Source organism: Eretmochelys imbricata, chromosome 1, assembly GCF_965152235.1.
Source record: "Eretmochelys imbricata isolate rEreImb1 chromosome 1, rEreImb1.hap1, whole genome shotgun sequence".
In the NCBI taxonomy this organism is placed as follows: domain Eukaryota; kingdom Metazoa; phylum Chordata; order Testudines; family Cheloniidae; genus Eretmochelys; species Eretmochelys imbricata.
Window position 1 is genome coordinate 96,329,757 of NC_135572.1, and position 23,490 is coordinate 96,353,246.

General features: G+C 39.9%; 1 protein-coding gene across 1 annotated transcript in view; it reads left to right on the forward strand.

Moving 5' to 3' along the window:
- Nucleotides 1–23,490, forward strand: part of GPC6 (glypican 6) — a 1,140,125-nt gene that overhangs the window by 313,976 nt on the left and 802,659 nt on the right. Inside the window, exon 2 of the mRNA XM_077807033.1 lies at nucleotides 16,166–16,324. Coding sequence (XP_077663159.1) covers nucleotides 16,166–16,324 — 159 coding nt within the window. The remainder of the gene's footprint in view (nucleotides 1–16,165; nucleotides 16,325–23,490) is intronic.

Sequence of the window (23,490 nt, forward strand, 5' to 3'; positions counted from 1 at the left end):
GGGAAGGAAAATCAAGACATTCTCAAATCTAAATCTCTGTACTCAATTAGGCCTTGGTTCTGGAACCATTTATGCATGTAAGTAACTTTATGTATGTAAACTGGCCTATTGAGTCTAATGGGATTACTCACCTGCATAAGTGATTTCAGGATTGAGTTGTTTTTGACCATTGTGGGTAGCTTTTGCAAATTTAAGAGTTACCCTTAAGTTTGGGAAAGATAATAGTGAAGTTTATCTGGCAGTAAGGAACTGACTGGATTGCATAGCTGTTCATTTCCTGATTTTGTGTCCCTATAGTTACAAAAAACTACATATTTTTCATTACAGTTTTTTTTTGGGGGAGGGGGATGCTAGCTGAACTCCACTGAAACACACACTTTTATCTATATATTTATAAATACATTGTAATGGACTTAGGTATGACCGGGCCAATTTAATACTGCCATAAAATGCCTTCACAAGACATGCATGAAAGTAGGAGTACTTCCAAAGTACTGTTAAAATAGTGGAAATAGTCATCTGGTTCTCATTTTTCAATGTCACTCCCTTAAATGTCAGCTAAAATTTGCATGGATTATTTAATTACTTAAGAGCGTGAATTTGCAATGGAGGTGAAGGTTTGATAACATCTTGCAATAAGTGGTCATGGAGAATGGGCATAGAAAACAGCAAGGGTTTTCAGGAATGTTGAATGGAATCGTTCAGCAAATTGGGCCTATAATGTGAACTTCATTGAATCAGTTCAACTGCAGAGAGATGTCATTATTGCAATAATAATTATTAGTGAAATTAGCATCACCTGTACGTTAATATCCTCACTGAAACCTATAAATCTGTCTCTCATACATACAAAGCGCCACGAGTAGATGATACATATATTTAGTTGCAATATGAATCCCTAATTTGTAATTTAGAAAAGTGTTAACTCAATTAAGAGATTTACACACAGGTGTGTGAGTGTTCCTCTGACCTGACCTTGTTTTCCAGTACACTGAGTCCTAGCTTTTACAGATGATAACTTGCTGTTTTAGGTCATAAATAAAACTATAATGGGCCAGATCCTTCTGGCTTTACTCCTGGAAGCAGTCCCACCCTACCCTGGGATTTTTACCAGGCTGATTAATTCGTCAGTTCCATTTAGGGAAAACATATTTATCGTGCTGCATATTTGATCAGGTATATAATTGTGCACATGTGTAAATTTGGGGCTAGATTTGTAAATTTGATCAGGTATAAAATTGTGCACGTTTTCCTTTTATCCCTAAGAAACGGGTTGAGTATGGCTGTGCCACCGCAGAAGCAGCCCAGGGAAACCAGTGTGACTTGGGCTCCTAAATTACTGTTAGGAGCTTTTGAAAACGGGACAGAGGCTCTTAAGTCACTGATGCATTTTGGGAAATTTTACTAGGGAGCTAACTTTTTTTTTTTAAAGTTATTGACATTTCTAAGTGAAGAGGGAGAGAAGCTGAGAAAGTGGAAAGTCTTTTAGCAATTCTTGATGAGCCTTTATTGCTTGCAACCCCTTTATAATCAGGTTTGACTTGTTTATGAACTATACCTACTTGGGGAACAAATATTTAATGAGCCCCTCAATCTGTTAGAGAAAGATATAAAATGAGCCAATGGCTGGAAGTTGAAGCTAGACACATTCAGACAGGAAATAAGACATACATGTTTAGTAGTGAGAGAAATTAACCATTGAAATAATTTACCAAGGGCCCTGATGGATTCTTTATCACTGGCAATTTTTAAATCAAGACTGGATTTTTTTTTCTAAAAGATATGCTCTAGGAATTATTTTGGGGAAGTTCTATGGCCTAGAGGTCAGACTAGATGATCACAATGGTCCCTTCTAGCCTTGGAATCTATAAATCTGTGCAGCCCTCACTGTATGGCTGCGTATAGGGCAAGATGGCTGTAATGTAGAGAATTCCCTCCCCCCTTGTAGACCAAACTCCAGTAGCAAATAAATGTAGTGGAGCGTTGCTAAAACAACCCCCCTTCCCTTACTCTCTCATCTGTTTAAACCCAACAAAGACTTCCACCGTGCAAGGAGAATAGTCCACTGTCCAGTTATGATGGGAATATGTCCAGATTGTGTTGTCTGAGCTTCACAAAGTGGACGGAGCAGCCTGAAAAAATCCAGCCCCAAATGTTCCATTGATTGCACAATTCCAGAAGCACTTGCAGCAAATAAAATTCTAAACAAACCAGTAAAGTGCATAAGAACATGAGTAGTCTGACTTCAATGGGACTGCTCGCATGCTTAACCTCAAGTACACCTTTTAAGTGGTTTGTTGGATTGGGCCCTTACGGAGCAATGGCAAGATCTGTTTCATAGAACATCTCCTATTACCTTGGCAATACTAGATAGTGGTACCTATGTCAATTGCTGTATTCCACATTAACCTGCTATACTACTATAGCTGACTTTTTGCCAATTTATTCTGAAAAATTATGGTATGTTCATAATTGTCCTCACCTTCGTTTCTCACTTGAAATTATCTGTGAGAATTTCACACTTAATATGCAATTTCTTCAGGGAATAGTGTGGCAGTCTGAACTTCTGCGTGATACTGCTTTTTGGAGTTTAGGGAAAACTTTGAGACCTTTTGGAGTTAACAAACGGTGGCTATAGAAGCATTTTTTTTTTTTCTCTCCGAAGTCCTTGCTAGTGTACCTTTGACTGAATGTTTTAGTGCCATTTTATCTCATGATTATTAATAGTACTACTGTACATGCATAGATTTATATTGCATTTAACAGAAAGGTAAACAAGGAAGGCAGGAAAAGAAAAGCTATCTTAGAATCTTCTCAACCCGGTCAGTAAACCTTATTATTCTATTCTAGTAGTACCCAAGCATCCCAACCAGATTATGGGCCCAATAGTGCCCACACAAGAGGGCATGTTTCCTGCCTTGAAGAGATTATCATCTAAACCTGGCATGTGGTGTAAAGAACCCTGAACACATTTTATTTTTAATTTTGGGTTTTCTATGTAAAATTTGTGCAATCTGTCATCATAATGGAGCACTGTGATGTGGTCATTATAAAATTTAAAGCAGAATAAATGCCACTGAGAAGTAGAGGCAACCAACCAGGCTGGGATGGGATGGGATGGGATGGGAACAGGATGGGAACTGTGACATTTCACTTGTTTGAACTTTGTTTATCTTCCCTTCTGCTTGATGACTCTGTTCACTGCTTAAATGCAAATTAAGGCAAGCACACATTCCTGTCTTTGGGAGAGACCTGTTTGCCATTTTTCGTTTGGGCAGGGCTGTGGGGTTTGGAATGTGTGTTAATAACACCATACAGGGGAATTTGATAACTTCATATATAATATTGCCACACTGATTTTACCAGGACAATATTGACCAGCAAACTGAGTTCTCAAATGATATCTTACAAGGCATACTTTGTGCAATGATTATTACATCAGTGTCTAGAGGGTGATTAGAGAGGTGTATTCCGTCACAGCAGCATAGAAGCTTAGCTGCTCACACAATGACCTTTTAAATATAATATTTTGGCAACCTCAAACATTTTTTTTTGCTAGAACATAAGAACAGCCACACTGGATCAGACCAACGGTCCATCTAGTCCAGTATCCTGTCTTCTGATAGTGGCCCTTGCCAGGTGCTTCAGAGGGAATCACTGAGTGCTCCATCCCCTGTCATCCACTCCCAACTTCTTGCAATCAGAGGCTAGACACACTCAGAGCATGGGATTGCATCCCTGACCATCTTGGCTAATAGCCATTGATGGACCTATCCTCCATGAACTTATCTAGGTCTTTTTTGAGCCCTGTTATAGTTTTGACCTTCAACATCCGCTGGCAGCAAGTTCCACAGGTTGACTGTGCATTGTATGAAGTACTTCCTTTTGTTTGTTTCCATACCCCTAATCATTGTTTTGCCCATCTCTGTACCTTTTCCAATTCTAATATATCTTTGTGAGAGGGGCTGACCAGGACTGCATGCAGTATTCAAGGTGTGGGCATATCATGGATTTATAGGACCAAACTGTACCTCACCAACTCTGTAGATAAAACTTGGGGAGATGGGAAAATAGCCAGATTTGATAAAGTGTTCTTTCTATGCATAATGAAAAAGTCACTGGGCCTGTTCCCTGAAAAATCATGGTGTTTAGGGGGTCTGGTAGACTACTTGGCCCAATACCTGGTGCTTTTCTTTCAACAGGAGTAGACCTTAATATCTTTGTGTGAATTAAACACCTTAACAGAACTGATTTCAAAAAGACTTTTTGGAGTTGAAACTACAGGGCTTGGGACACAGTATCTGCTGTGCAATTGCAGCTAAACAGCCAGTCTAAATCTATGGTGAAAGCATGCAAATGTCTCACCCTTAAAAAATGAAAGTAAAGAAATTGGAGGATAAATTAAGACCTAGGGAGAAGGGGATATTAAAAGAGTACTGAGAATCCCATAGAAGTCAGAGAGAGATCACTCACATTCTTCGCTTATAACAATATTTTTGAAGATCCAGAAATTTCCGTTTAGATTGTTAAAATACCTGGAGACCCTTTATTTTTCCACTGGAAAAGGCCCACTGCAGTAATGCAGTTATATTACATTGCACAGCTGTAGTATGCTGATACAGAAAAGTTTAAGAAGGAAGCTGGAAGCATTCATCATTCTTTTCTAGAAAGTTATCGTACATTGGAGGAAAAGAGAAAAATTTAAGCAGATAACTGCAGAGAAGTCTTGACATACACATGGGGATTTCCTTTCACGTTGATCTTTAACCATAAAGGTCAAACCTTTACCATTAAAACACTTGAAGGGCAAGGAACTCTGTTACATTTGGTTATTGATTTTTGTTGTTGTTGTTGTTGTTGTTGAAGGCCTTGAAAACCTTGCTAAGTATCACAGGCTACAGGGGCATCTGCACAAGGACAGTAACAGAGAGAGCTGACAACTTGTTCAGTCCCACTGTGGCAGAACCGGATTCCAAAGACAGCACAGACTAACAGTGGACCCAGATCCTCAGAAATTGGAGGAAATAGTGGAACCTTATATGACACTGGACTGAGCTAAGCTATCATCTGTCTTTTTATGATGAGGTTTTGCATTTTTCTCTTTGATGCTCTTGTTTCAGTGCAGTAGAAGCTGGCTGACATTAACGAGGTATCGTTACTGTTCATGATATGGAGTGAACATTCATGTGCTGTGGTAAACAATATTTAAATAGAAGTTTCAAATTTCTATTAATTCTTTCATGCCTTGTAATTTTCACCATGATCATGCAATAATACTTATGTACTAGATTCAGCAGTCCATTAAAGCTACATTGTATAATATAAGTGTGCAAAGTGGGTGAGGATAGCCAATGGAGAATTTCTCTTGGGTAGAGGAACTCTCCATGGACATATAGCTGGAGGAAGTGGCTCTGCTGCTTCCTGTGTTAGCTGCCCTCCTCATTATTCTAAGAGGAGGGAGTGTTTTTACCAGGGGTGGGGTATAAGCAGGGTATGGTGTGGGCAGCAAGGGGCATGCAGGAGCAGAACTCTGCTATGCCTTATCCTTAACTGGCACAAAGCCCATTATGTGGAAGTCAGAATAGATGCAATGCTTCTCCCACTACACTCAAGTAGATCTGAGTTGCCCAACTTTAGGAAAAGAGTAAATAATTCTCTCTCTAGCTAGGACAATTGATGTTGCATGAGGAGTTGTTATTATCTATGGGTTAGTGGGGTGAATAACCTGTAGGTGTGGAATGGTAGAAAGACTTTATCAGCATGAGTTTGGGATGGCTTTATTACGCCACATATAATGAAGCCATAGGAAAAATTGAAGAGCCAAGTGACTAAAAACTCTTAAGTAATTTTTTTTGTAATATATGTGGCATATACAGAATACATGATGATGGGCTGCAGAGTTTTTTTCAGCTTGAGTTTGGGACGATCTGCATAACTCACTTCTATGTGATATGATTCACGCAAACTCATGCTGATCAAACCTTTACAAATCCACCCTCATTTACTCCCTCTGGCAGTCAAAAAAGCGAACAGGATGTTAGGAATCATTAAAAAAGGGACAGAGAATAAGATGGAGAATAACTTATTGACCTTATATAAATCCATGGTACGCCCACATCTTGAATACTGCATACAGATGTGGTCTCCTCATCTCAACAAAGATATACTGGCATTAGAAAAGGTTCAGAGAAGGGCAACTAAAACGATTAGGGGTTCGGAACGGGTCCCATATGAGGAGAGATTAAAGAGACTAGGTCTTTTCAGCTGGGAAAAGAGGAGACTAAAGGGGGATATGCTAGAGATATATAAAATCATGAAGGGTGTGGAGAAAGTGAATAAGGAAAAGTTATTTACTTGTTCGCATAAAATAACAACTAGGGGCCACCAAATGAAATTAATGGGCAGCAGGTTTAAAACAAATAAAAGGAAGTTCTTCTTCACATAGCGCACAGTCAACCTGTGGAACTCCTTGCCTGAGGAGGTTGTGAAGGCTAGGACTATAACAGGGTTTAAAAGAGAACTAGATAATTTCATGGAGGTTAAGTCCATTAATGGCTATTAGCCAGGATGGGTAAGGAATGGTGTTCCTAGCCTCTGTTTGTCAGAGGGTGGAGATGGATGGCAGGAGAGATCACTTGATCATTACCTGTTAGGTTCACTCCCTCTGGGGCACCTGGCATTGGCCACTGTCGGCAGACAGGATACTGGGCTGGATGGACTTTGGTCTGACCCAGTATGGCCGTTCTTATGTTCTTATAATAATAAAACTGTGTTGAGAACAGCTAAAATAAAATAAAAATCTAGTTGCATTATAGTTTATGGGCAAAGAAAAGCTGTATTCATGATTTATTCTATTCCCACTTGTGTTGACTTTGGAGTAAACAGGGTCATCTTTACATTGTATGTAAGATATTCCTGCTATTATAGCAGGGGATATAATAAAGAGCAAAATCAATTGGGGGCAGGGGGGAAGTTAGCTGTCATCCCTTGGAGGAAACATGCTTCCAAACCACAAAATTACATCCAGGTAGCCAGCAAGATGATGAAACTGCACAATGCTGAATCACAGTTTGCCTTTCACAATGCACTGGGCAAAATGTCAGTAATACACACCCCAAGAGATAGTTAAAGATTCTTCTCACAAACTATGCTATCAAAAACCAATTGTCTAACTGTATATGGCTAGAAAATAAAATGAACCTGAATGTAGGAGAAGTGGAGCAGCTTCCAGTAGTTTAGCTAGGAAGACTTGAGAGACTCTATCCCTTTCTTTAGCAGCTGGGTAGTACTAGTATGAACAGGTTTGCTTTGGCCTCAGTTTCTGTGTCTTATTATTGAGGGCTTCCCAAGGACAATATGATCAGGGCTTCTTGTAAGTGAATGTTCCCTGTGAGACACATAATGAAGAGACTGTTAACTAATTATCGGTCTGTTTGGAAGGTATTCATTTTTTAATTGACCTCAAGGAACAAACAGAATTTGAGGGAAAATGATTTGTGTTGAAGGCAAACAGATGAGTCACTTTCTTTCATGATGGGAGGAGGTTGGTTTAACAGGATCAGGTGGACACATAAAGCTTTTTATTTAGCTGCTAAAAATTTAGAAGGATCAAGAATTGTATGCAGGCACTGTGCATATGTCACATTGACTTTTTTTCATTCAGATATTATGTTTTATGCAAATATTGTTTCAGTCCTCTCTGAAACATTGCAATAGAATTCATTTAAATCATAATATGTTTCAGTAGGAAAGTTCAACTCTGCAATTTGAATGCCAGGTGTGCAGTTTCACCGAGGCTGCTCGTGGGGCTGTTATACCCCCACAGAGAAGATAATTGCATAAGAAGGAACTTCAAGACTGTTGGTTAGGGAACAGTCTTTGGTCCAGCACAAAATGATATTTTAATTTTTGTCACTTGAATATTGGCTGAAATGATTATAAAATGCACATTTTTTGTTTTGTTACAGTTTAGCATTTTTAAACTATTCAATAATTGCTGTTGTTAATTTTCTGCTATTTTGTTGGAATCTGCAAATGCTTATGAGTCAAACACTTCAAAGTGCTAAATATTTCCTAGGGCAAAAATAATTTCACACCATAGAAAATGAACAAAGTGCTTCATAACAATAAGCCCATCCACTTGATTTCACAATTAGTGTTTTAACATACACCTGAGAATATTGACTGGAAGAGCCTGTGTTCAGAAAGCTCTAGACTCAAACACCATTATCTCCCAAAGAAATGGAGAAGTGTTATTTAAATTCCAGTATTTACAAACCTATTTTTTATTTTTTTTTCCAGTAGGACACAACCCTGAGTTCTTTCCACATCTTAAAGAGAAAATATTCCTTCTGAGACTGAGTAGATGAAAAGTTTTTTTTGCTAAAGTATAATTTTTTCTCCTTTTGTTCTTCATCACTTTTTGTTTTATGTAAACTGAAATGTTTCCAAGGAAATTTTACATTCTTGGTAGTTTCCCCATTTTTTTTTCTTGTTTATTAGATTTGAAGGACTGATATATTTTTGGTGGCCTTGGCTTTAGTCCTCCAATTGGATCCTTGTGGACAGACCTTTGCCTTGCGTACAGCCACATTTGACAAGGGTCCACCCACGTTGACTTGATTAGCAGGATGAAGGATACTTTTTTCTTTTCTTTTTTTTTTTTTTCTTTCTTTTGCATCTCTTCTGTCTTTCGTAGCCACTGCCATTTCTCAGACAGCAACTGAGTTTGAATGCCCACGGAGCACTACCATTGTGTGTCTTAACATTCATTTACTGCTGGATTTACAAAGCAGGGCACAAATATCGACTGTACAACTCTATTAACAGCAATCATAGTATTGAATGCCTGGAGGCGGAGCAGTATGAATAGTGGAGTTTATTGTTGGCTTTTATTTATGGTGAGGGCAGAAACTATCAAAATTAACTACCTCATAAAGAATTATTATTCCTGCAATTGTAAAATAAACAGCATAATCCATAAGAAGTCTGGCTGACTTTAAATGATTTACATGAGCATGCTTCCACGTCTAATATTGTAAGCTGGGTGTTACTGATAGCTGTAGACAGGGCTTCAGAAGAACCATAATCTATTGGAGGAAATATAAATGTTAATTTTGTTTTACATAATAGTTTGCGATATGTTCAGATTGTACTCCTCCTAAAGAGTTACCATACATAGATAACTTGTGCACTTTGATAGACTGGTAGAAGCCAATTATTCAATTTATGCAATTTTTTAAAAAGCTCTCGTAAGCTTTAATAATTTATGGCATGTTGTGAGGACACCAGACTACTGTGTATTTGAATATAAAACAACTGCCTTGTAAATTGTTTTATTACATTCAAAGTGCCATACAAGAGGATTACCAAATTCAACTGTAACATTTGCCAGTTTGGAGGAAGTGAAGACAGGTGTGAGATTATAGCTGCAATAAAACTGAAACTGAATACTAGTAGCTGAAATTGTAGCAGGCAATTGGTTTGATTTATATAATACAAGCCACAAAAGGAGAGAGATGTAAGTCAGCAACTTTGGTTGGAAACACAGTGGTTAGATGAGTTGTAGTAGGTCACTAGGAACTGCTGAATTAATACTTGTTTGATTCCAGCATAGTGCTGGTGCAGCATAATTACATGCAGTCGAGCTTATCTATGGAGACACCATTTTCAACAAGGAAAAACTAGCCACTCATGCCCAGTGCCACTTATGCCATATAACCTTTGAGAATGTGGAACATATGGAGTTTCATAGGGCAAGAGGTGGTACATCAGTTGTGAGCACAGTAGTAGCCTGTAAAATACTTAAGATGTGTAAATACCCAGATCAGTCATTTAAACCCCTTTCGTTAGGGTCCTGGGACACAGCATAACAAAACTGAAATGGAAAATGAGCCTGTACCAGGAAATAAGGGAAGCACAATAAAAATAGTCTCTAGAATTACTGCCAACCTGGACAGGCTTGATATCACTGATGGGGAAAGCTTGCATAGAATCAGCAAAAACTCTTTCTTGAAGAATAGTAACAAAAATTTTAGAAGAAAATGCAAAAAACGCAGAATTGTGACATAGTCTGTTTTCCTTAAAGTGAGTGAACTGGAGGTTCTGCCAAAACTTAGTACTATCAACTATGGCAAGCAGAAAAGTTAAAGAAGGAAAATAAAGATAAATGATTAAATAATTATAGACAGGACTGGGAGCGCCAACTATTACTTAGGTTGCCTGACACTTCCTATTATAAGACCCTATTTTCAGTTGTTTATAATTTTGCCAGACTTGCACCATTTGTGTTGAAATTTTCCATGCTGACTCTATGTGTGTGTTTGTGTGTGTGTGTGTTGTGGGGGGACGGGGATTTAAGGCTGACTTAGCCTGTTTTTTTTTTTTTTTTTTTTTTTAAATTTCAGCCAAAGCAGTTCAGCCATTTCTGAGAATGAGATTAGGGGAAAATACATTGCTTTGCCTGTATTTAAAAAAAGTAGGACCTGTTATTTTAAATGTTCTGGGTCCCTCATGTTTTGGGGCAGGGACTTGAAATTTGGTAGGGGGTGCCCTTTGTCTCACAGTTGTGCTTTTTGACATGTCTATGAAAAGTTACCAAATTTCGGTAAATTATAAGCATTTGAAAAATTGCAGTTTGCCCAGGCTTAGAGGATTGCTAGAGCTTAACAGCTAAAATCTGCAAAGATACTATCCTCAGTGAGTATGCTCCAGCCCCTCACAGCTTCTAGGTGTGACCGGACTGGACATGCACCATCCTGACACACTGATCATGCTCCAGTCTAGGACTATGTGGGCTAGAAAAATTTTCCTTGTCTGTAATGGTTGCTCCCAGCTGCTCTGGAGTGTGTCTGAGCACTGGAACTGAGAGTGGGGAGTCTGTCTCTCCTTTGCTGTTAATCACACACACACACACACACCCCAGCTGGGCCCTGGACAGTATGGAGGGGGAAGCCATCTATTAAAATACAAAGGGACACAGCTGGATCAAGGAAGAGGAAAAGGAGTGGATCAGGAAAGGGATCTGGTGAGAGGGGGAGAAACTGACTGTGAGTTGGAGAGGGAAGCCTGGGAATGGTTGGACAAGGAAACTGGGAGCAGAGGTGGGGAGGCATGGACTGGTTGGGCAGGAAGGCTGGGACAGGTTGAGTAAGGGGTTGGAACTGGGCTTGGCTGGGCATTGAGACTGGCAGTTCCTCATTAACTGAGCACTGTCCATCCTGTGCACTGAATGAGGCAGGGGTCCTTTGGAAAAAATAGGACATAACCATGTAATTAAAGACTGTGTCAAAATGCACACACACAAGGAGGCCTTAATTCTGGCATTTCGTAACTCTCGAGTCCTTGATTTTGCCACCTTAATCATGTTCTTTTGCTGTCGTTTTAGTGTGTGCAATATGTAATAATGGTGCAGCCTCTTAGCACATAATGCAGCTTGATGTTGAGTTATCCACCCAGGAGCACAATGATTTCAGGGACTAAATGCTAAATGTTTTAGTTACCTTTAATATTTTGCGTGAATTTTTTAAAAAATCAGTGTTATAGAATAGGCGTTACTATCAATAGATAGTTACCTTTGGTATCATGGAGGAAAGCAGATTTTAGGGGAAAAAAGCACATGTTCAAAGAACATTCTTAGATGAGATGGAGCCTACTTGAAATTAAACCAAAATGGCCGTCTTCTGTAGAGACGACTCTGATAAAAGACAGTTAGTGGGATGATTCTGCTAATATTGTGAAATTTAAGAGCCACCAGATGTGTATTAAAGGCTTACAATAGACAAAGGGTAAAATTTTCAATAGCGCATAGGTGACGAAGGAGTACTTTGTCTGTTTTCAAAGCAGTGTCCATGTGACTTAGGCACTTTTGAGAAGGGGATTTTGAAATCTACATAATTTATGTGTTTTTCAATAATTTAACTTGGGTGCCTGAAGTTACGCTCCTGAGTTCATATTAAGCATCCAATTAAATGGCCAATTTTCAAAATTTGTGAGCATCCAGCAACTCACACTGACGTAAGCAGGGAGCTGCTGTGTGCTCAGCAGTTTTGAAAATCAGGCCACTTAATTGAGTGCCTAAATACAGATTCAGTTGCCTAACAGACAGACAGTCTGTTTTGAACATCTTGGCCTGAGTGTCTCCAGCAGTGTTTTATATATAAGATTTAAGGGCTGCTTCTGTTCATTTGAAGTCGGTAAGACTCTTCCAATGACTTCAGTGAGCTTTGAATCAGGAGAATTTGAGGTAGAAAGTACGGGCTTGGGAACTTTTGCTTAACTATAATCTGGCATGTACTTTCAATATGGGAAATAAAATGAGAAAAAAAATGTTTCGAAACAGAATATGAAGAATAGGGAGAGACCATTTTTAGGTCTGCACTAAGATGCGAGAAGGATGTGGAAAAAGACAGATGAGCTAGAAGTGTTACTAATACTTGTTCTAATTTAGTGGTCATAATTGAAACCTGATGGGAAGATTCTCATAACTGGAATGTCCATTTAGATGGGTACAATATGGGGAGAGGAAGTGGATGAGTGATATTAGATATCTAGAGTTTTGATGATTCCAAGGAGATCCACATTTCAACCATTAAGAAAGTAGTGGTTGAAATTATTGGGTAAAGATATAAGTAATGAAACAAATGAGAACACAGTGTCTGTTAAGGGGAAAAAATAAAAATTGGGCTGGGGGAGAGAGAGAGAGTGAGAGACAGAAAAGCGGGGGGAGGGACGGACACAAAAACAGAATGAGTTCCTGGCAGTCAAGGAGATGAGATGGGCTTTTAAAACAAATTGGTGATCGATGCAGTAATAAAGAGAAAGTAGGCCTGCAAATAAATGGGATAGAGGAAATTAATGATGATGCAAAATATCTGAAATACTGAGTTCTTTAAGCTTTGTTGTACTTTGATATTTTGAATGAAATAATGATAATATCTAGAACTGTGGCTATTCATAGTTAAGCACTGAACCCTGATTATTAGCTGTTATTCAATAGAAACGACAACAAACAGGTCTGATATAAGATAAGGCCAACAAAAAACAGACATGGGGAGAAAAGAGAGGAACTGAATAAACGCCGAAGTTCATGAGAACATGGGAAAAAAGAGAGACAAAAAGAAGTAGTTGTGATGTAAAGCAAGCATAAACTATCCCCAAAGCTGGAAAGAGGAAAGTACATGTTTCTCCAGGGTTTTCAGCTGCAAACCAGAAGGCTATTGAATCTTTTTGCATGAGGATTTTCTGACATTTGGAAAGGGGATGTCTAGCAACGTTTTCTTAATGTTACATAAGCACTTCAGATGGGCAAATCTGCTTGTAATGACAGATTTTTCAAAGTCATCTAATTTTCGTTCTTCTTTCTGTTTCTGACCTCTGATAAGCAGTGAGATCATCACTAATGCCCACCACTCTTTTTTGTTTGTTTGTATCGTCAGTGATGAGCTGCCAAAATCTTAACAACCGGTTCCCTCCTCATCCCATGAGGGTGTTGTGGCCCACCTCCTTCCCCCGGGGACTCCTGCTCCATCCAACCTCCTGTGTTCCTTGATGCCCGCCCCCCCGGACCTCTGCCCCATCCACCCCTGTCCCCTGACTGCCCCCAGAACTGGGCAGGAGGGTCTCGTGGGCCACCGTAGTGGGTGCCCACCCTGCCCCTAAGAGCCAGAGGGACCTGTCGGGGGGTGAGGTGGGGAGTCCCGGCGGTGCTCACCTGGGGCAGCTCCCAGGAAGCATCCGGCAGGTGCCTCTGGCTCCCAGGGGCGGGGGAGCGTAGCTGGGTGGGAGCAGGGGTAGCGGCCTCTCCCCCCACAGATCACATCAAAAGTGGCACCTTAGGCGCCGACTCCGTGGGTGCTCTGGGGCTGGAGCACCCACGGGGAAAATTTGGTGGGTGTAGAGCACCCACCGCAACTCCCCACCCGGCCCCAGCTCACCTCACCTCTGCTCCGCCTCCTCCCCTGAATGCATCGCCCCGCTCTGCTTCTCCACCCCATCCCCTGGCTTCCTGCAAATCAGCTGTTTGTGTGGGAAGCTGGGAAGGGTTGAGAAGCAAGCGGCGGCTTCACATTCAGGCCCAGGGAGACGGAGGTGAGCTGGGGCAGGGAGCGGTTCCCCTGCGCGTCCACCCCGGGTTACCTGCTGTGGCGCGGGCGGCCCTCCTCTTGCTCTCCCGCCCATCCCAGCTCCCCTCCGCTTCGCCTCTGCCTCCCTGGGCCTGAGCGCGAAGCCGCTGCTTGCTTCTCAGCCCCCCGGCTTCCCACACGAACAGCTGATTTGTGGGAAGCCGGGGGCGGGGGTTGGGGGGGCGGAGAAGCAGAGCAGGGTGGCGCGTTCAGGGGAGGAGGCGGAGGTGGAGTGGAGGTGAGCTGGGGCGGGGCAGAGAGCTGCCAGTGGGTGCTCTGCACCCATCAAATTTTCCCCGTGGGTGCTCCAGCCCTGGAGCACCCACGGAGTTGGCGCCTAAGGCACCACTTTTGGCCGGTTGTTAGATTTAGAAGCCCTTTTAGAACCAGTTGTCCCAGTTCTAGCAAACTGGTGTGAACCGGCTCCAGCTCACCACTGTGTATAGTGCCTCGCATAATGGGGTCCTGGTCCATGATTAGGGGCCTCCTTGTTATGACTGCAGTACAAATAGGTAGTCAGAGTGATGATGAAATAACCCTCCTTCAAGATGTCTCATGTCTACATTTTTTGTAGAGTTTTCAGATTTCTAAAAGAAACTTCCTATGTGAAAACTCACAGAGGAACAAATTAAATCTTTGAGGCTTATTGGGAATGTTTGCACTTCAAAACAAAAGGCTTTAAAAAAATGGAATAAAGTAAGGGCAGATTCATGTGCAACACAATGTTTGTTCTAAGCATGTGTACTTATTTTTAATACCAGAATTGTTTTAATGGTGCGATAACTAAATTATATCTCTCTTCTGAGAGCAACCCAGGGCCTGGTTCTCACTCATGCTCACAAACTCACAAACTTTAGGTCCTCTTTACACTCCAAAGTGGTGCAAAGTGGCCTTGGTGTAAATAATTAGGTCCCAGTATGTATTTAGTCCTTGAGCTTTGTCCATCATCTTATTTGCATCATATAAAGGTTTGCAGAGGAATTTACTCAGGATATAGTATATGAAAAGCTAAATGTTTTCATTGCTTTACAAGAAGAGGCCTATCATTTTTCTTACTTCTCAGCAGGGAGGTGGATTTCCCTCCTTTCATACAGCCCAGGCTAAACATTTCTGGCACCCAGAGTACAACATCAATTGGAAATTCACATTTCATGTAATAACAGACCATTTTAATTTCATGAGCTACAGAATTGGCTTCCACTTGGAAATTGCACTGAAGAAGGCAATATTGTCACTGCATAAAGAGAGAAATCTATTGAAGTAAATAAGAGGCTTTCATTACCTTTTACGTTGCATTTCCATATAGCATAAGCATTAATTAAACCCTTCATCGCGTTCTTGCTTCAAGTGGAGCATTTGCTGTGTCTGACAAGAAATGTCATCCAAGAAAATGTGTGGAACCCAAACATTGCTATTAAAATACACTTGCTTGAGCAGAAGGGAGAAAGTGGAAAGAAAGTGTTGCTGCACTAAGGCAGTCCAACAGGCAGAAAGACACATCAGGGAAACATCCTCTTTCTTCCCTTTTCTGCCCAGGCCAACCCTTTGTATCTAACAGATTATGGCAAAGCTGCCAAAATGTGTAATTCTCATATCTGAGGTTTGGTAGAGAAAAAGCTCTGAAAGCTTTATTACTGGCCTTGTCGCCAGGTATTTCTCAGGACAAATCAAATGCAAGCAACTGTCCTCGAGATTTACATAAAGGGATTCTTCAATTAAGAATTAGTTTAACCTTGAGAGAGTCTCATTTGAATTGCAAAGCTTATCAAAATGGCATTGCAAAGACAAAAGTCCCTATTTGGTAAGGAATCCAAGAATGAGGCTAAATTGTAGGTCAGATGCAAAGTGTTCCCACATTAGGACTGGATTGTCAGGGAAATGATCTTGCAGAGAGATGATTGTTTCTATATTTGATCAGTATATTTGTTCATGCACCCTCAATAAAAAGGTGTGCATTTCAGGAGCACTGTGTACATTAAGGTAATCAGAACCTGTTGCTCATTTTTGGTGAGTCCACAATATGCTTTCTCTTACTATTGCAGGGGAACATTTGAGAATCTGTCCTCAGGAGTATACATGCTGCACCACAGAAATGGAGGACAAGTTGAGCCAACAGAGCAAACTGGAGTTTGAAAACTTGGTGGAGGAAACAAGTCACTTTGTGCGCACCACCTTTGTGTCCAGGCACAAGAAGTTTGATGGTAGGTTGGGGTATAATTTGCTTACTCTTTGGAGGTTGAGAAAATGAGCCTTCAAGCCTTCAAGCTGATTTCCAGAATTGTACACGAGTCCATTATCCAGAATATATTCTGATTTTTTTTCCTTTACAATTTGATACCACTGTTGCAGTTATCATCTTAGCTAAGATAAGGGTTAACTTTATAGCTTATGCCCTTTGTCAGCTCTGTGACTATTGCCTTTAATTACAGTAACATAAAGAATCAGGCAGTTGAGTGTCTGCAAACTTGGCTATTTTTTTTAAGAGAGGGAGAGAGATCGCCATAAGATACATAATTTTTCCTCTCCTAATTTCAAATGCAATTTTTAGGCTTGCAATTACATTCACTGTTGCAAGATGAACTATGGACCTTTACCCTAACCATGATTTTTGTTAGGGTAAAGCTTTTTTTTGTAGTCTATAGGCTGGCTTACTCTTTCTTCTGAGTTCCAACACTTTCCCTGTGAAGTACAGTGTCCCTCTGAGCACCCGCGGCTTGCACACACATGGGAGGAATTTCACTACAAACCACTCAGGAAGTATTGAAATCTACTTCTACAAAAATTGACAGACAGATTTTTGGTTATTTTTCTTTTCATTCAGTACTATGATCTCTCCTTTCTCCAGTTTAGGAAGATCTGGGAAAGGGATCAGAGACTTGCTCTGACAGTTTACCCACAGTAGTTTTCTTTAGCAATGAATGTAAAATGTTTTTTTTTCCTCCCCTGTCCTTATTCTCCCGTGGGCACTATTTATTAAATAAATCTTTCTCATTATAAATCACAAAGTAGTAAGTGCCAAAATAACAAGTTTAATATGTTCAATCACAACTGTGTCCGTATACACATTCATCTGAGGTCTAGATACATTTTGACTGTTTCCTTCTATGTATTTCATAATATTCATAAGTGGGCAAGACACCTCTCTTTAAGAAATGTGTGTGGCACATGCACAGAGGAGCATAACCCGCATGGCAAAGGAGAAGCAGAGTTTTCTCCGAATGTTTCTTTCCCCATGTAGAACTTCTACTGGAATGTAAGTTTTGAGGCGGGTTGGTGAATCCTGCTGAACATGGCACGGATCTGTGCATATCTGTTGTTCTTGGGACAGGATGGAAGAAAATAGAAATGTGTTAGACTGGGATTGGAAGTTTTGCTGGGGACAATGAAGGCTAATTTGTGTAATTTCATGGGGTTAGCAGGTTGAATGCTGATGCTGTGTGGGGAATTGGAAGCCAGTATCAGCAATTCTATGTACAAAGAGTGAGGATGTGTGTTGTTGTTGTTATTATTATTTTATTTTATTAGATTTTAATTTTCAATTAAGAAGCCAGACGGGGGACAGGGGAAGGTTCCACATTGAAGTTGTAAAGTGAAGTGCTGGGAGAGATTGTAGCTTTTAGGATAATACCGTTTTCCTTATTCCATTAAAATTTTGCTTCACTGTGAGAAGAATGTGACTTTTTGTGATAGTTTCCCACTGTCACATTACAAGGAAGACAAGCAACCTTGGTCAGGAAAAGCTAGTGATGATGGGGGGTGAAAAGGAGCATAGTGGAAAGTTTTGGGGAGGCATATATTTCCCACTTCCTTCCGCTGATGGGAGAAGGCGGTTGTGGATTCCCTATCCCCTTCTCCCAGCCCCTATGCTGCTATAATTTACAGTGTGGAAAATGATTCTTGGAGGGAATGCTGGGAATGTGCATTCAGGTAACAGAATGATAGTGCGGTATGAATTTATTATATAATCTTTTAATTGTGTAATCTGTTGCATGTGATTTGGAGCTGACTGTGTAGAGTGCACCTTCAGGATTCTGTTTCGGTTTGTGAAAATTTAAAAGCTTCATTTTTGTATTTTAAAAATAGTCTTGGAGCACGTGCAATATTCAACGATGATTTTTTAAATAGAAGTAACAATTTAAAACCCTCAACAGCAGCTGCAGGGATTTCTTCCATTTGTGCATGGAAACCAGTATAGTCAATAGAATTTGGTGAGTTATGTACGTTACTAAAAATGCTTGTAGATTGTCAATAGTTTGTCATAGGTTTCAGCTGATTCCTTTTCTGTACTCTTTATAATTTGATGCTTTTTTATATTACTACACTGAATAAATAAGGCTGTGGTGGATTCTCCATCACTTGAAATCTTTAAATCAAGACTGGATATCTTTCTTAATGATGCTGTAGCTCAAACAGAAATTATGGACTTGATGCAGATATTACTAGATGAGGTTTTTTGGCCTGTTTTATGCAGGAGGTCAGACTAGATTGTAATGGTCTCTTCTGACCTTGGAATCTGTACATTTTATGATTTTTTTTAAGAGAGTGCTTGTCATTTGAAGTTCAAGTGTTGTCACTGAACAACTGAGCTTCATTTCATAGTCCTTTAAACAGATTGTGTAATTGTTCTTGAGGTATTCTTTTTATATGCAAGAAATGTTGAGTCCTCCTTGGCACTGCAGATATTCCCATGGAATAACATACCCATCAAGTAGCCTTCATCTTCACTAGAGGACTACCTGTAGTCTGTCTGGGCTTTGAAGCAGTTTAAAATGATAGGGCATTCTTTATGCTGAAAGAACAATTAGATTTTTAGACTAGTTGGACCGTAAGCTCTTTGAGGCTTGGACCATCTCTCTTGTTCTGTGTTTGCACAGGGCCTAATGTGGTGGGGTCGTGGTCCATGCTTGTAAGCACTACCACCTTAAACATAATAAAATAAATAAAACAAATTGTGGGCGTTTAATGGAAGTTGCTGTCCAGTACTCGTGTTCATCAAGAGACGCACGTATCGGCAATCAAAAATACGTGTGTGTTTGTGCATATGTTGAAAATTTTGGCACCAGTAAAATAAAACACATACAAAACGTCATTAAATATAATGGAAGAGGTTTTTAGAAAAACCTGATAAATAACTTGAGCAATGAAGTCAAGGTTGATCTTAGCCTTGTTTTAGGAAAGGAGTGAAAGAACGTAAGGGTAATATGCAAAACCTTCACTTTGCATTATGTTCCAGCTCATTTTATCAGTCTCAAAAATACCACTTCAAACACTTTACGTGAATACTAGTTTTCAGTTATAGATGGAGGTGGTAGGCCCACCTATTATAAAGATTGCCTGACACTTCCCATTAGAGGACCTTGTTTTTAGTTTCTTATAATGTTGACAAACTTTAGCCAATTGGGCTGAAATTTTCCATGCTAGGTGTCCGCTTCAGGCTTAATTATTTTGGGGAAAATTACAGCCAAAATGGTTCAGCCCTTTTCAAGAATGAGCCTGGGGCAAATGCAGTGTTTTGCCCATTTAAAATATTCTAGTGACCTTCATTTTGAATAATTTTAGTGCCCCCATGCTTTGGGGCAGGGACTTGAAACTTAGCAGGGAGCCTGCCTTTGTGTCCCTGTAAAAATTGTGGGGAGGGATAGCTCAGTGGTTTGAGCAGTGGCCTGCTAAACCCAGGGTTGTGAGTTCAATCCTTGAGGGGGCAAGTTAGGGATCTGAGGCAAAAATAAGTCCTGCTGTGAAGGCAGGGGATTGGACTCAATGACCAAGGTCCCTTCCAGCTCTACCACATGGACCTATGCGCCCATGCACAAAAAGTTCTCTAATAGACTATGGAACTCTTATCATGAGGTAAGAAAGGTCCATGGCCAGGTAGTGTGTGGCATGCTGGGGTATAAATCTATGGTGCACTAGCTTGCCACTCAGTAACTCTTTGTATAGATAAGTCCTGAGTCTCACTATTCCTCAGCTGTCAGGAAATACCTGTGAAACTCACTGGCAAAGTGTCACGCCCCTTCCCCCTTGTTGGTCACATACAGGATGACAACCTATTACTGCTATCACATACTCTTAGGGAAAGCAGCAGAGGTCTGTGTGCTGAATCTAAAGTTTCCAGCATTGCTGATGACCAATGTGAGGGACAATATGATACCACATGATGGACTTTCTGATTTTTCAGTTAAACTTTTCAAAAACCTAGGAAATTATACACACAAGTGGCCCACCCTAAATTAAAATGAACATTATTAAGGTGTCAAAGTCAAGTACTCAAAAATTAGGAAATCCCAGAATTAAGGATGCCTGGGCAACCTTAACTTAACCCACTTACCATTATTTTACCATCTTTAATCACATAATCATATACTATTTTTTTCCTCAGGACCTCTGATTCAGTTAGTGCACAGAATAGATGAACCTCACTTAATGAGCAACCTTAATACTGGCATTTACTAACTTTTGAGTGCTGGAAGTTGCAAACTTAATGTTCTTGTACTGTGTGTGTTTTTGTGTGTATAGTATAAAAATATCATATGATATGCATAAAATAGGTGCTAATCCTGCAATGTGTTTTGTGCGTTCGGATCTCTGAACTCTCGTATAGAACCACATTGTAATCTTATCCCAGCCCTCTGTCTCCAGTCTGGTGGGAAGCATTAAAGGCTGCCAAGCGTGATCCCAGTTACCCCAGATCCACCTGAGTGATCATTATTTTTTTTGGCCAGCTCTGTGAGCTAAGAGACTTCATGATAGCTAGAGATAGATATCTACTGCCCAAGTCTCCATATCAATGCCTCTACTGGCCTGTTGTATTGCACTGTTATATTTGCAAGTTTCACATTTGTACAGATGATTCAGTACTTCTTGACCCCAAAATCTTGTCCAAGGAAGAATAAGAATAGTGATCATTCTGGGCAAACTGTATTGCAAACAGATAGCAAAATATATCTATTAGAAATAGACTTGCTAAACATTTGAAAGGTGGGATGACAGAAAATTCAAAGAACACTTGGAGTCTCAGCAGGCATGATTTTACTCTTTTAGTTCAAGGTTTTCAACAGAACCGATCCATGTAGTGATCAGGTGCTTCACATCACTAGTAATCGACAAGCAATCCAGTTCTAATTCTCAGATCCCCACTGCATACCAAAGCAGTTTAAAATATATTATGCTCCCAGAGTAGTTGTAATATTATCATCTTAATATCACCATTTCCCTTGCATGGTGGCTTTGCTGAGCAGCTGTTTCACAGACAAGCCAATTTCTTTTAAGTATTGTTCTATCAGCAGCTGAAACCAACCCGACCACAGGATTTTTTCCTGAATGTTAATGAGCAGACTAGTATCTGTTGAGTGACATTTTCTCACTAATCCTTTGAGTAACTATAGGCAAGTTACAGAAAGAATTTTATTTCAGCTAAATTGATCTGATACTGATCAAAGAAATGCTGTCTCTTAAGCCATATGAAAATCATGGAAAAGGTGTTGTTCCAATAAATGGTAGTATTGAAATGAAAAAGTGTCTGAGAATAGTTGTCAACAGCTTTAGTGGACATGGCTAGCCTTGAGCAGAATGTGTGAGACATTTAAGAAAAATATCCCAAACAGAATAAAGAAAAAGCTTGAACTGTATCGATTTATCCCATGGAGTTATGAAGGTAGTCCCCCAGCCTCTTTTTACAGCCATAGATACCTAGGGATCCATATACTTGATGCTATTTATATTCTTTAATGACCCGTCAGCTGGTGCTGCATATTTTGTAGGGTTAGAAAGAGGGCTATAAAGATTGCCCTAAATAGCAGTTTTCAGAGTAACAGCCGTGTTAGTCTGTATTCGCAAAAAGAAAAGGAGTACTTGTGGCACCTTAGAGACTAACCAAAAACATCTTCTGTACTTTCCCCAGTATGCATCCGATGAAGTGAGCTGTAGCTCACGAAAGCTTATGCTCAAATAAATTGGTTAGTCTCTAAGGTGCCACAAGTACTCCTTTTCTTTTTGCTAAATAGCAGTGTTAGTAAAAATAACTCTCTCTTGCTGTCATGTGCTGGTTATGCAAAACTTGTGGGTGAGAGCGATTTGTGCATCTCCTGGCATCCTTGGCTAAACAGCAACTCCCTGTTAGTGGATTTTGTAACTTAATGAACCTGCATTGCTAAACACACACTGCTCAAAATAAATTAATCTTTAAAAAGTTAGTATAAAATCAATATATAATTAATAATCAAATCCCTTTTCTGCGCCAGACTTCCTGTGTGATCTTAGACAAGTCACCTACTTTGTCTGTGTCTCAGTTCCCCTTCTGTAAAATGAGGATGATAACACTTCCCTACTTCACAGGGGAATTGTGAGGATAAATACACTGAAGATTGGATGCGCTCATAGTGTGGCAACGGGGGCTATGTAAGTACTTCAGATTGATTGGGTGGGGAAAATGCTTTTTTGAGCAATTAAAAATTTTTGAATAATATTTAATCTGCCTTGAAACTCTGAATAAGACAACTTTGGGCCAAATAGGATTTTTTTTTTAAATGTTAAGGGAGTCACTTAGAATGAAAACAGCTTTTCAACCTTAATGGCCCAATTCTGCAAATGCATATGCAGGTGAATAAGATTCCTTATGTGAGAAGACTGAAGCCACAAAGGACTGCTCATGTGATTGAGGTCTTCTGATGCGTATGGGTCCAGAACAGGCTCTAATCATGGAATCAGTGTCTTAACTGTTGGATGTTAATGACAGCTAACCATTTGTAACTCTGGACAAATTACTATAATTTTATTTGTATTGTCAGAGCACTTAAGAGCTCCAGTCAGGGACATACATGATCCCATTGTGCTAGGCGCTTTACAAACACAGAATAAAAGGACAGTCCCCGCCCCAAAGACAAATGATAGATGCCCTCATTTACCTACTTGTAATTCTTTGTCACTAGCTGCTGTCTATTATGTGATATGCACCAAAAGTAAACCTTGAGCTAAGAATCAGTAATAAGGGTAGCATCTCTAATCCAGGCTGCAAAGGAACAATACCCACCTACAGGATAATGGAAACAGTTGCCTTACTACTTCTTGTTTCTTATTCTTGATATTCATTAAATGGACAAATATTATTTTTGACGTGAATCTCTTAACCAGTGCATTATTGTTTTACTGCTGTCCTCCTTACATTATACTTTTACTTATCTTCAGAGAACTGGAAAATTTAAAGAAATCCTTGAAATAATATGGCCGGAAGCAGGAACTCTGGAATCCTAGAAAGCTAGGTGACACAGTAAACCAAGTAAACTTCACATCTCTGCTCATTTCAGACAACTCTCTGTTTTAATATTTCTTTTCTTAAATAATGGCTCCTTGTCCTCTCATTATTTCAGCC